The following is a 12,477-nucleotide window of genomic DNA, read 5'->3' on the forward strand; positions in this document are numbered from 1 at the left end:
CTAACGTGTAACACTGGTTCCTTTCCCCCCTAGCTCCACCCTAACGTGTAACACTGGTTCCTTTCCCCCCTAGATCCACCCTAACGTGTAACACTGGTTCCTTTCCCCCCTAACTCCACCCTAACGTGTAACACTGGTTTCCTTCCCCCCTAGCTCCACCCTAACGTGTAACACTGGTTCCTTTCCCCCCTAGCTCCACCCTAACGTGTAACACTGGTTTCCTTCTACCCTAGCTCCTCCCTACGGTGTAACACTTACACATTGTAAGCAATAAGGTGTGGGCTACACCTAGCCTTCATATGGGTTTTGATTTCATTCTACCATAGAGTTAACACCTAGGTCTGCAAACACTGAAGTGGTATGGAATGGATGCCAGGGGATGGGTGTAGTATTGGACTGGACTAGTATTGCCCAGCCTAAATGTTCATAAAACTCCCATTATCTCCATGACACTGTGACGAGCCAAAAGCCAGGTGAACTCAGTTGGGTTTGAGGTCAATTTCATCTTAAATAAGCTCAAGAATTCAAATATCCTCACAGAAGATGATAGACTAGCTGCCCAATTTGAATTTGTGAATAGAATTGCAATTGATCTCCCTAGTTGTCAAATGTAGACTGAGTGAGTTCAAATGGAATTGACCCCGCCAAACCCCCCACCCCTGGAAGGCGCCAAGGCAAGCGATCACACGCAGGAGTGTCATTCCACGGGGAAGCACTGTGAGAAAGGAGCGAGAGGGTCGGCACGCTTTGATGACATAGGCACAGCTGTGCTCTCAACATGGGTCCCCTCCCACGTTCAGCAATGCCCTGCAGTGTTAGTATTACCCGTTAGCACCTGACCACCTTCTCACATGACCTCGGATGGGAACTAGAATGCCATTAGAGAGAAACGAGAGAGAATGGGAGAGATAGAAGGAACTGAGGTAGCCTAGTAGCCGAAGAAAGCCAAGGGTCGAGACAGGTCGTGAGTAGGGGTGTGAACGTTTAAAGAAATTTGGATCCTTAACGTAAAAAAAAAATCCCTAAACGGAATAACAATATGTTTTATTAACCACAAAATTATAATCGCGGTGCAGCTGGCTCGCCTACTCTTTCTCTTCGCTAATGATGCGAGTGCGTGTTCTCTCTTCGGCCTGTTGCATGTAGAATATCCTAGCCTATTCATTGTGGATAGGCCCTGCTTTACAATAAATCGCAAAGTACAGCATTCTATTGCGAGATACTGCTTTTGATTGCAGATAGATAGGCATAGTAGACGGTTCTGACTCCGTCTGCCTGGTGGCTGACCCGCCTATACAGTGCCGCCTCCCATCTCTCTCCGGCCCTCGCTGGCTCGCTATGAAAGATGCGAATGTTTGTTCTCACAAGTACGGCAACTAATCAGTCTTGTTTTTTTTCTTCTAAATGTCTCGATAAATGTCACGGTATTTAACAAACTTTAAAGTACTTTATTTAGGAGTGATCTGTTCGCAGGCAGTAGGCAGGCAGGCAGGCAGGCAGCTCGATATTATTTGATTGACAGTTCTGGTGGCCTAGTGATGGATGTTAGTCCCCATTCAGAAGCACAGATCCTTTACAAATACAATTCCCGTTCAGTGGCGCTTCAAAACCATCTCCAGAGAAGGTTTCGTGTCGGTATTTAAGAAGCTGTAGTGTACCCTTACATACAAACATGCCGTAGCTGAGGCGCTTTCAATGGTATATGACTGCGGTAGATTTAACGTCATTGCCCGGCCCTAGCGGTCATAATTGGGACCATTATTCTGCATTGTGAAATCTGTATGATTTGTTCTCCTTATCGTTTTAACGGAAAACCGATTTAAAAAACTAATGTTTAAATGGCAGTTTAACCCTTAAGCACAATTGTCAATGTGTCACACCCCTATTGAGGAGTAAGGGGACGTTTCCTTCCAGGGAGGTAGGCTAAGAACGTGATTCATACTTACTCTTTTCGCGTCAGAGTTCGATTACAGTCGAATGATGGTGTTAAAAACAACGAGGCGGAGTTCATTTAACTCGTCCCCGGATGCCAAAACTGTGTACACACTAATTGCACCGAAAAGCTTCTAAAATGCCAAGTGTCTGTTGAGGTAGGAAAGTGGAACAAAACACACGGCCCTAAATATTTGCTTGGTTTAATTTACTGGTTACTTGAAGAGAACAACCTTTTGAATATTAATAGAGGGCAATTAGGATTCATCCTGCTGTACCGGAGTACATCTGAAATTCACAGGCTGAAATACCTCCAGGACATTAAGCCAGTCTCAGAGCAGAGATTTCCACTTCTCTCCCAGACTCCAGTAGGGGGCCTGAGGAGGAACTTGGGACCCCCAAACACTCATGTAGTCAGAGCTGAAGTACCAATTAAATGCACCCAACCATAGTGTTTCTTTAACCTACACCATCCCTTTCAGAATCAGACTTATGTAAGAGGGGACAGTATGTAGGTAGGAAAGGAGAGAGGAGTAACGAAGGAAAGAGGAAAGCAGGTGAAAGTACATAGGGATGTAAAGAGAGAGAGAGGAGGAAGGAAGAAATTAGGAGGAAATAAATAAACGGGGCACTTTTTGGGAAATGACCAGAGTCAGACACTGGATGCCCAGGAGCCCTTAGACAAGCAGAGACCAAATTCAATATCACCTCCGAGTCCCCTGCTCTCAAAGCAGTCAACAAACCCATCTGGAAGAATAAATCAGCCAGGCCAAACTCCCCAGAGTCCACACTGTTAGGAGCTGACCACACACTTCCTGGGAAATAGTGAGGACAAGAAACAAGGAGAGGAGAGAAAGTTAGGTGGAATGTAGAATTCTGAGAAGCGCCTCGGGAGGTGTGGGCAGACGGAGATTCTTGCCAGCCTGCCTAGAGTCAGTTACATCATCTCATCATCATGGCTGAGGTGGAGGCTGGAGGGAGGGAGAACAGATCGTAGACCTGTAGACGCGGGTGTAGGCTACGCTGTCTGAATGACACATGCACAGTACGGGGAAAGCTTAGCTTAGCCTTCGTATGTTCTATCAGTAACAAATGAACTGAGTGTTATGGTTGCTCAGAGAACCCATTAGAGGCTATAAAAACACACACAAATGGTAGTTAGCCTAACGTGTAGCAAGTGTGTGTATTGTATGTAGAGGAACGAATGAATTAAGAAAAACTGCAAACAAATCATTTTTAAAAATGCTTACATTTAATGAGCTCAATGCAATCCAAAGCATTAAAACGTAGGCTAGGAGTTAATGTTTAATTATCTCAGCCAACGCGAGTCACAGTACTGATCACTCCACCAGTTCCCAGCCATTCTGACAATATTCCAATCCTTCCTGGCTCTAATGAGTACCCCAGAGCCAGAATGAAGAGCCGCGTGTGATTCCAGTTGCACTTGTCTGCATTACTATCCCCATGCAGAGAGAATCATTATGAGCAGAGACGGCTCAAATTACCCACGCCTCGCCCATCCCCTTCAACTGGAGCTTAAATGCCCGGCCTGAGCACGTCACTGTGTTTACTGAAATTTAACACACACAATGGGCTAATAAGTAGGATTGCATAACCTGTTTGCATGAGCTTTACTTCCCTCAGATAGATAAGGATGCAGTGGAGAGTAAGGCCTTGTGCCATCCTTTGTTAGAATAATGTCTGAATAGGCAATGGGCCTTAGTTCACTGCTCATGTATAGGGTCACGCCTTGACTACTGTGCTTTGTTGAATCTGTTTATTCTGATTGAATCATTTCGGTAAAAACAAATGCAAACTAAATTGGAAGATATAACATTTTAAAAAGGTTCGCTTCCAAAAGCCACAGTAGGCTTCTACCTATGGTACTGCAGTAGACAACAGCTGAGCAATAGGTCTGAGTTACCCATAATGTCTACCAATACTCTCAAAAGGGTGTCCCTCCACATGTCCTTTTTACTTTCTTAAAAGGAGGAGAGGAGAAAGGAGAGGAGAGCCTGGCACTAGCTGGCTGTCAGCCAACTGTATGGATCTGGAGGAACTTGATTCCAACAGAGCCAGGGGGGAAGAGGGGGAAGGGTTCCATTATGGTCGATTCAGAATGTTCTAGATAGTGAGACTGAACAGCCCATTCAGCTAAGCGTACAGTAAGCTACACCTCAGAGAACAATTAACTTAGTGTAGTAGTCAACTAGCAGGTTGCAGATCATCCTCAGAGCTTGACCCTACTGGCAATCCTCCCCACCCAGTCATCTCCCACACAGTGACCCACCCCAGTCACCTCCCACACAGTCACCCACCCAGTCACCTCCCACAGTCACCTCCCACCCAGTAATCTCCCACACAGTGACCCACCCCATTACCTCCCACCCAGTCACCTCCCACACAGTGACCCACCCAGTCACCTCCCACACAGTGACCCACCCAGACACCTCCCACACAGTGACCCACCCAGACACCTCCCACACAGTGACCCACCCAGTCATCTCCCACACAGTGACCCACCCAGTCACCTCCCACACAGTGACCCACCCCATCATCTCCCACACAGTCACCCACCCAGTCACCTCCCACACAGTCACCCACCCAGTCACCTCCCACACAGTCACCCACCCAGGGACCTCCCACACAGTGACCCACCCAGTCATGTCCCTTGACTCCTACACAAGCAGGATCAGAGAGAGGGGAGTGCAGGCAGGGACTACAATAGAAGTGTCTGTGGTGGTGGGGGATAATTGGTCTGACGTACATGTTTACAGGGGAAAATATCAAGGGTCAACTGGTGAGTAAAGACAAAAGATGAGCATATCTAAATGGGAGAACTCATTCTCATTCTTGAGAATGGATCCCTTTTCCTGGCAGATGCTTTAGACATGCTGTACTGGGGGTTTTCATACATTAACTGTTGTGAGATACTGAACAAGATCTGGAAGCAAGTGCTGTGTTTAAGCAATAAGGCCCGGGGAGGTGTGGTATATGGCCAATATACCACGTCTAAGGGCTGTGTTTAAGCAATAAGGCCCGGGGAGGTGTGGTATATGGCCAATATACCACGTCTAAGGGCTGTGTTTAAGCAATAAGGCCCGGGGAGGTGTGGTATATGGCCAATATACCACGTCTAAGGGCTGTGTTTAAGCAATAAGGCCCGGGGAGGTGTGGTATATGGCCAATATACCACGTCTAAGGGCTGTGTTTAAGCAATAAGGCCCAGGGAGGTGTGGTATATGGCCAATATACCACGTCTAAGGGCTGTTCTTATGCACGACGCAACGCGGAGGTATATTGGCCATATACCACAAACCCCTGAGGTGACTTATTGCTATTATAAACTGGTTACCAACGTAATTAGAGCAGTAAAACTAAATGTTTTGTCATACCTGTGGTATACGGTCTGATATACCACAGCTTTCAGCCAATCAGCATTCAGGGCTCGAACCACCCAGTTTCTTAAACGAGATTAGGTAGAAATAAGAGAGATTAAAACACTCCTCCAGCCCAGGAACTGAGCCGAAACAAAGGCTCAGTCGTCCCAAAGGCCTTCAGCCAACCCCAAACCTCCACACTGTCTGCCAACCTTAGACAGATTATAACAGAGGTATTTGGCTGTGTAGGTGTACTAGCCCGAGACAATTCCCTCATCAGCTAACACAAACACCTGCATATGTCGCTGGTTGACATGTCTATTTACACTATACCAGCCGCTGTTGGTAGCATGTCACACCTACTTTGGTAAGTGTCACCACTCCGTTTCAATCATTCACAGATCTACAGTGTCAGTCAAATGTCTCTCTCTCTCGTCAAACAAAATGTCTTGTTATAGCTCACAAACCTCAGAGGGCTACAGGCCACGTGTGAAGTGAGCATTCCATTGACAGTTATTTTAAGGCTACAGATCTCGTAAACACACATCTAGACTATATTAGTTACTTATGGAAATGATGATTCTCAGAGCCATGCATGGAAGCACAGGCAACACTAGAAGCGAAACAGAAAAATTTCTGGCTGTAAAATCGCATCCTACTAAGCACAGCCGCCGCTTGGCGACAAACATTTGTTGCCGTGTCAAAGCCGCTTTAGACGTCCCTGACAATACAGACCCTTGAGCCGCGATAACGGCACGTCTTCACTTCATTGAACACTCCCCATGAACTACCAAGGGAACGAAAACGTCTGAACCAATGTCAACCAAAGGGAACAAGGGATAGCAGGAGAGGAGTTCTTCTAAGCCTCTGTTCGTTGGTTCCCTAGCTCTTCTTGACAGCGAGTGTGGTTTACAAAAATTGGAGGTCAGCCCTGGAGTCCGCTGACATTAGTTATATATCCAGCCTCGGGGCAATCCTATTTCGAACCCTCCATTGTCTCCAATGATCTTCCTCAGCATCCCCTCCCTTCATCCTGGGCCGAGGAAAATGATCCCCAGCTTTCTGCAGGAGAGGCTGGCAGAGTTCTCTACCTAAAAGACACTGGCTGGTACTCAGTGCTTTTGTCTGACAATCACTTCACTGTCAGAAACTAGGCTGTGTCGCTGGTGGAGAGGATTGATTTGGAATCGTGCTTTTTGTTCGGCTTTCTTTCACAAAGCTGGGACATAAATCAAGCTTATTGGAAAAGATCTGCTTCACTAAACAGAACCTGGTGATGCACAGTGAAATAAATAAGGTAGTGTAGCTGTTTTGGTGAAAGACGCCCTTGTGTCCTGACAACTATGAGTGAGAAAGGAAAGATGAAAGGAGGAACAAATGACTTTGGGAAGAGGAAGGTAGGAGGCCATGAAGCCCTTTCTGATCATGGTGATAACATAGTCATGGTGTAGGCTCCTCTGACTAGAGGCCCTGTCTGCGTTACTGCACCAAGGTACGCCCTGGGCGGCTACTTGTTTAACAGCTGTCCCGAGACCAGTATTGTCACCCACCACATGACGTCTAACACCAGGACTGGGTAAAGTAGACCAGATCCTAGATCCGTCACTGAGTGAGGAGTAAACCGAAGCAGAGAGCTCCCCAAACAAAGAGTAGAGCCTGAGGGGCTGAAGAGCAATCAGCATGTGTCTCAGCCTGGACCCTAATGGACCCATGGGTTTCGATTGAGCGTAGAGGGGGAGGGGAGCTAGGCCAGCTCCAAGACTACAGCAGCCTGCCTGCCTGGTCTTCATATGAAGGGGTGTGATCATCAGCCACAATAGAAATCCAGGGTAAAGGGGGTATTGGTTGGTGTAGGTGGTAGTTTCAATACATTTAAATCTGGATTTCCAGACTAATCTGTGAAAATGACAATGTTGTAAGCTATGAGGGCAAACAAGGCCTGCACCAAATAGAAGAGGCTCTCTTCAATCAACAACCACCTTCTCCTGCACAAATGCGTGTTAGGATTTATGTGCTTTATAAATCAATGTTTATAGTGTGAAACAGATAGAAAACTGAACTGCTTCTAGGCCTATCAATTCTCTCAGTGTTGGAACTGGGAATGCTTTAGACATTTGTTCACTTATTCTGGAAATCTGATAACCGGTTTTTACTGAATTGGCCTAAACCCAGAGTTGCTACTTTAGATTTTAGACTAATTGTCAATCCAGGGTAAAATTAGGTTGCCTCCTAAATCTCTTTGTAAGACAAATCCGGGCTAAATAGATCAGGGATAAACATGATCATTAACTGTGTGTGCAATGGTTAAAAGTCCATCAACAATAGGATTGGCCACCTCTGGTTGGTGGGGACCAATAGACTGGTCTGCAATTGACAGGGCAGGGACAATGACTAGCAGTGCGTGGTGATACCAGAACACCGGTGCAGCCATAGAACACAGCAGTATGTGACTCTATTCTGGTGAAGAAGTTCCATCCTCTCCAGGAGCCTACGCTCCTTCTCTTAAAGTAGTATCAAGAAGTAGTGTGTGACGTCATCGTAACGACAATCTGCAGCCTGTGTCTTGTCCCAAATGGCCCATGATACTAAATGATTGACTATAATTACCCTGCGTCTGAGTCTGAGAGGAGTGTAGTGGTGTTGGCAGTAGTACTTGTGGAGATCGTTATAGACCGAGTTGTAGTAGACAAGCATGTTTACATTTCAACCCAAAACTATGAATGGCCCAGCTTTTAAACGTATAGCGCCTCTGTTCCAAACCACACATGAGTCACTATGCCTATGTCTAGTAAAATATTATGATGTTATGTCATATACACCAGATAGGCGCCATGAAATGTTGTTTTATAGGGTCAGCCATAGTAGTACAACACCCCTGGAGCAAATTAGGGTTAAGTGCCTTGCTCAAGGGCACATTGTCAGATTTCCCACCTTGTCGGCTCGGGGATTCGAAGGAACCAGTGACCCTTCAGTTACTGGCCCAACGCTCTAACCGCTAGGCTACCTGTCGCCCAGTACCGCCTCATCAAAATAATGTGTCTAAGTTGAATGGATGCACAAAACATGAATAAAAATGATCTAGATTGGGGAATGTTTTGAATGTGTGTGAGCCAAAGAACTTCCATTTTGAACAGATATATTCTCTCCTGCCATGTTAAATGAAGATATCCTGCCCAGCTAAAACAATGCACTCGGCTCTTGAACTAAACAGGGGCTTCATTATTGGGCCTCACCCAATCAAACTAACAAGTCAGTAGGCCTAACTGGTTTCCCATATATTGAACAGTTTATGCAATCGTGTTATATGGTTATTGAACTAGTTACTGTGTAAGTGATTTTACATAGGCCTGACAATAGATGGGTAGTGTGAGGTTTTGTATGACCAACTCACCTACAAGTAGGCCAAGTAAAACAGCTGTCATGATGGTGGTGGCAATTCATATTTGTAAGGCAATTGCTTCCATACTGAAAAAAACTGGCAGGCAGACACGCAATACAATGCACTCAATGCAAACAAGAGGTTTCATTTATTATCATTGTTCAGTTCATTAACATATGCTGACACTTACTTCCCAATCACCTCGCACAGCTCGTAGACATCCTCGAAAAGCACGTCGTCGTCCGCCATGGTCCAAAGCAAACGGGGATGCTACCCCCGTGAAAGTCGCCCCACACCGTATTATTTGTAGAGAAGCCAATGGCCTCAATTGTACAGCTCTGACTGATCCTCGTTGGGGGAGAAGGGGAACTGCCACGGAATACCCCAGCAAGCTCTCAGAATTCCAATGGTCGAATAATTCTAGTTTCCTAAATGAATTTCCCAAATGGAAAGCCGATGGAGAAGGTAATGTTAGCCGGGTAGCTAGAGCGCCAAGCTACACGCGCTGGGTTTAGCTCGACCGTTTGACACTCCTCCGCCCCACCTTCTCCTTCTCTCCCGGCTGGTTAATCCCACGACCACAGCCGAGGGATTTATCAACCGTTTGCACAAAACACACCGCTTTGCATGACCCGAGATTGTATTGTCGGTTAATGCCTAGCAGATGCCTCTTCTTGGTCGATGCATCCGATGATGCCTCTGCCCGAGTAGGCAGCTTGCTCCCCCGCAAGCTAGCTGGCTAACTATAAAATGGTTGGCTATCTCCTAGCAATCTGGATTTATTTTGCCGTTTGAAATAGCCTGCTAGCGCCGTTATTGCGCTGAGCACACCCAACGTATCACATATGTCTTGGAATATTACCGCACATGCAAAACAAGGTTGCAGCTACCTGATCTTAAATCAAAGACCTTCATGCTTATCTCTTAAAATGTGCATCCATGTATATTTCGTTGGTATGTTGAAAATAAAATGATATTATTTCGTATTCCAGTCTCCTTTGAGCACCGTTACTCCAATTTTTACGAGGTCTCGGATGCTGCTCCTCCGGCTTCCAGAAATGGAAGACTCCTCCCTCTCTAGGTTATGAAACTGGTGTGTGGAGAGCCATAATGGCTTCGTAGGCGCACTCAGACTCTTTGCTAATTCCAATGCCACTTGAGCCAACATGACGTTCAGGGCGCCACCCTCCAAGTCCCCCAAGGCGCAGTTTCCTAATCGGTTTCACACTCCCCATTCCACCAATCCACGGTCGCATTCAATGCACCGCGCGCACGCGTTGACACCATCAAAAGCCCATCACCTTACGTCAGCGTTTCCACAATCCTTTCACTGCCCTCGCAATAAAATGTATCGTGTATTGTGTATTAATTATTACTTTCCATCTGATACAGATTGTCCGGACCAGTATTGCACGTCTATAAATAAGGGTATCAAAAAAGGACCAGCATCCATAGCAGCATTGGAAACACAGGAGTTGACTATTAGAAATATATGAACATTTTTTAATATTAGCAAATGCCCTATTTCTATAAGCCCTTGTTGCCATGCATTAAAAAAGCAAGTACAACCAGATTCCTGCAAGTGATGGCTTCAAATTGTCTGGACATTCTTTTGCTCTGCCTCAACATAAATGGGCCTATGCATTCTACACCCGGCAGGAGATGAGATTTGGAGTGATGTCTGTTGTTCAGGTGTGCATTGAGAGATACTTTCTAATAATAAGTGAGACCTGACAGATATTAGACATGTTAGGCATAGTCATGTCACAGCCACATCCTGGATCTGTCACATTCACCTCTCTGCTAAATGTATCCAGCAGCCTAGTGTTTACAGGGAGGGGCTGGTTCTATCTGTGGAGTTGCATCAGATGCTGTCGGATAAGAATTAAACAAAATTACTAACTTGTTGTTATAAAATGTATGTATATGTAGCAGAGAAGCTGTAAAAATGTAAAAAGTTATGTGTCCTCCGAAGAGGGTGGTGGTGGATGGGTTAATAAAACATTCAAATAAGGTGCCTAGTGGTTCTTGTACTATTGAATCCCAAAGAAACAACCATGTAGCCTAAGTCACAGGTTATTGCAATATAACTACCATTCTACCACGTACCTTTTCGGTAAATACCTGGTGATTCATTGGCTTAATGGCAGTGAATGCACTGCTTTGCTTTTGACTGATCCCTGGGCCACATTGTTGACACACTTGCGCCAATGTATTTGTATTATTCGGCCACAACGTCACAGGTGAGTGAGTCACTCTGGATTGGTTGACACTGCCCCCTGGAGGTGGTAATACAGAAAATAGAGATCTTATTAAATGTCCAGCGGAGGTTATGTCATAAACCCTAAAAGTTCCAGAATGGGGTGAAAATGGCAGCCAGGGAGAAATCCATACCAGTCTAATTGGAATTAATGTCTATCCTGATTTTACTTATGCAGGAAAATAAACGTAAGGCACATGATATATCTGAAATTGTGTAATAGAATTATTGTCAACCTAAAATATAGTCATATAATTATAAATACAGTTTTCTTCAAATTCATTATTTTACACAATATCTTACAACAGCACTGGCAAACCATGGTTGACCAACTCCCTGACCAAAATGGCTGACCTCACTGCCATCATAAGAAGGTTCAATACCATTCTAGTATTCTAATTCCTAATTCTATGATACAGAACTCCAAATCTAGATACAATGCAGGAATAATATGATAATATCCAAGACTCACTAGTCATAGGCTCTGTATTATACCCCAAATACTTTCCAAATACATAAGAAATAAATGTACTTTCACACAGAAGTAACCTTCGGAAACAGAAATATGTTTCAGTCTACCCAGGCTAGCATTATTATGACAAATTCACTCCAACTGAGGGAGAAATGGTCCCATTTGATCAATTTTCAATTTTCTCTCATGAATAACTTGTGTGAGGCCTAAAATGGTCTCTATCTATCAGTTGTTTAATGAGCCATGCTCCGTATAAAAAGGCAGCTTCTCGCTGTACTAATTACTATGAATTATTGTACTATGAATAATGAACATTGCTATTCTAACATGCATTGACGTTTCATCTCTGACTTTGTCCACTGACTAGTACTACAGAGAGGGTATTGTGTAACCATACTAATGACAGCTCTCAACAAACTGATTGTGACAAGAGTTAACTATTGTATGGCTTGGACCCTTTGGAGCCAGCTGCCTGAAGGCATGGATTAGGTTGTATCTCAAAAGTATAATTTGTTTCCTGTCTCCTGTCTTTCCTCTACTAATATGAAGTAACTAGTGAAAGCCAGTACCTAGTACATAAATGCACCATATCGAATTTGCCTTTTCTATTTTTTTTCATATCAGTGCAGATAATGGAGATATGAGGAGAGGTTTAAGTATGAAGATGCAGCCCTTAGATTACGATCAATGGATTAATAACTGCTTTGAACAGCCTGACTGAGGTGTACCAGTATCTGGTGCCACTAGGGCGAGCTGCTATTATAAAACATCCCTTGCAGTTTCCATGGCGCTCATACTCTGGCTTTACCCTACTATTGGTTGGATCTATTGGGGGCTATTGATGATCCGATTGGTTGGTGATGTGGTCATCGAACGGTGGAGAGTGGGACTCATCTCATTCCCTCCACTCTAATATCCCCCTCTACCCCTATACCATTACACATGGGCACACTTACAGATAGATAGAGGGAGCGAGATAGAGGTAAAAACAAAGAAAAAGGCAGGACTGGAAAGAGAAAGCGAGAGAAACAGAGAGAGGACAGAGAAAGGCAGC

General features: G+C 44.9%; 1 protein-coding gene across 15 annotated transcripts in view; it reads right to left on the minus strand.

Moving 5' to 3' along the window:
• LOC115179163 (peripheral plasma membrane protein CASK) overlaps positions 1-9,744 on the minus strand; it is a 44,247-nt gene extending 34,503 nt beyond the window's left edge. For 11 of the 15 annotated variants that reach the window (XM_029740518.1, XM_029740517.1, XM_029740504.1 and 8 more), the window contains exon 1: positions 8,882-9,743. In XM_029740518.1, coding sequence (XP_029596378.1) covers positions 8,882-8,940 — 59 coding nt within the window. In that variant the 5' untranslated portion in view covers positions 8,941-9,743. Of the gene's footprint in view, positions 1-8,881 lie in introns of all 15 variants that reach the window. The other 4 variants (XM_029740506.1, XM_029740509.1, XM_029740505.1 and 1 more) reach the window with 1 other exon arrangement.
• Positions 9,745-12,477: the final 2,733 nt, after the last annotated feature.

This window comes from Salmo trutta, chromosome 39, assembly GCF_901001165.1.
Source record: "Salmo trutta chromosome 39, fSalTru1.1, whole genome shotgun sequence".
Lineage (NCBI taxonomy): Eukaryota > Metazoa > Chordata > Actinopteri > Salmoniformes > Salmonidae > Salmo > Salmo trutta.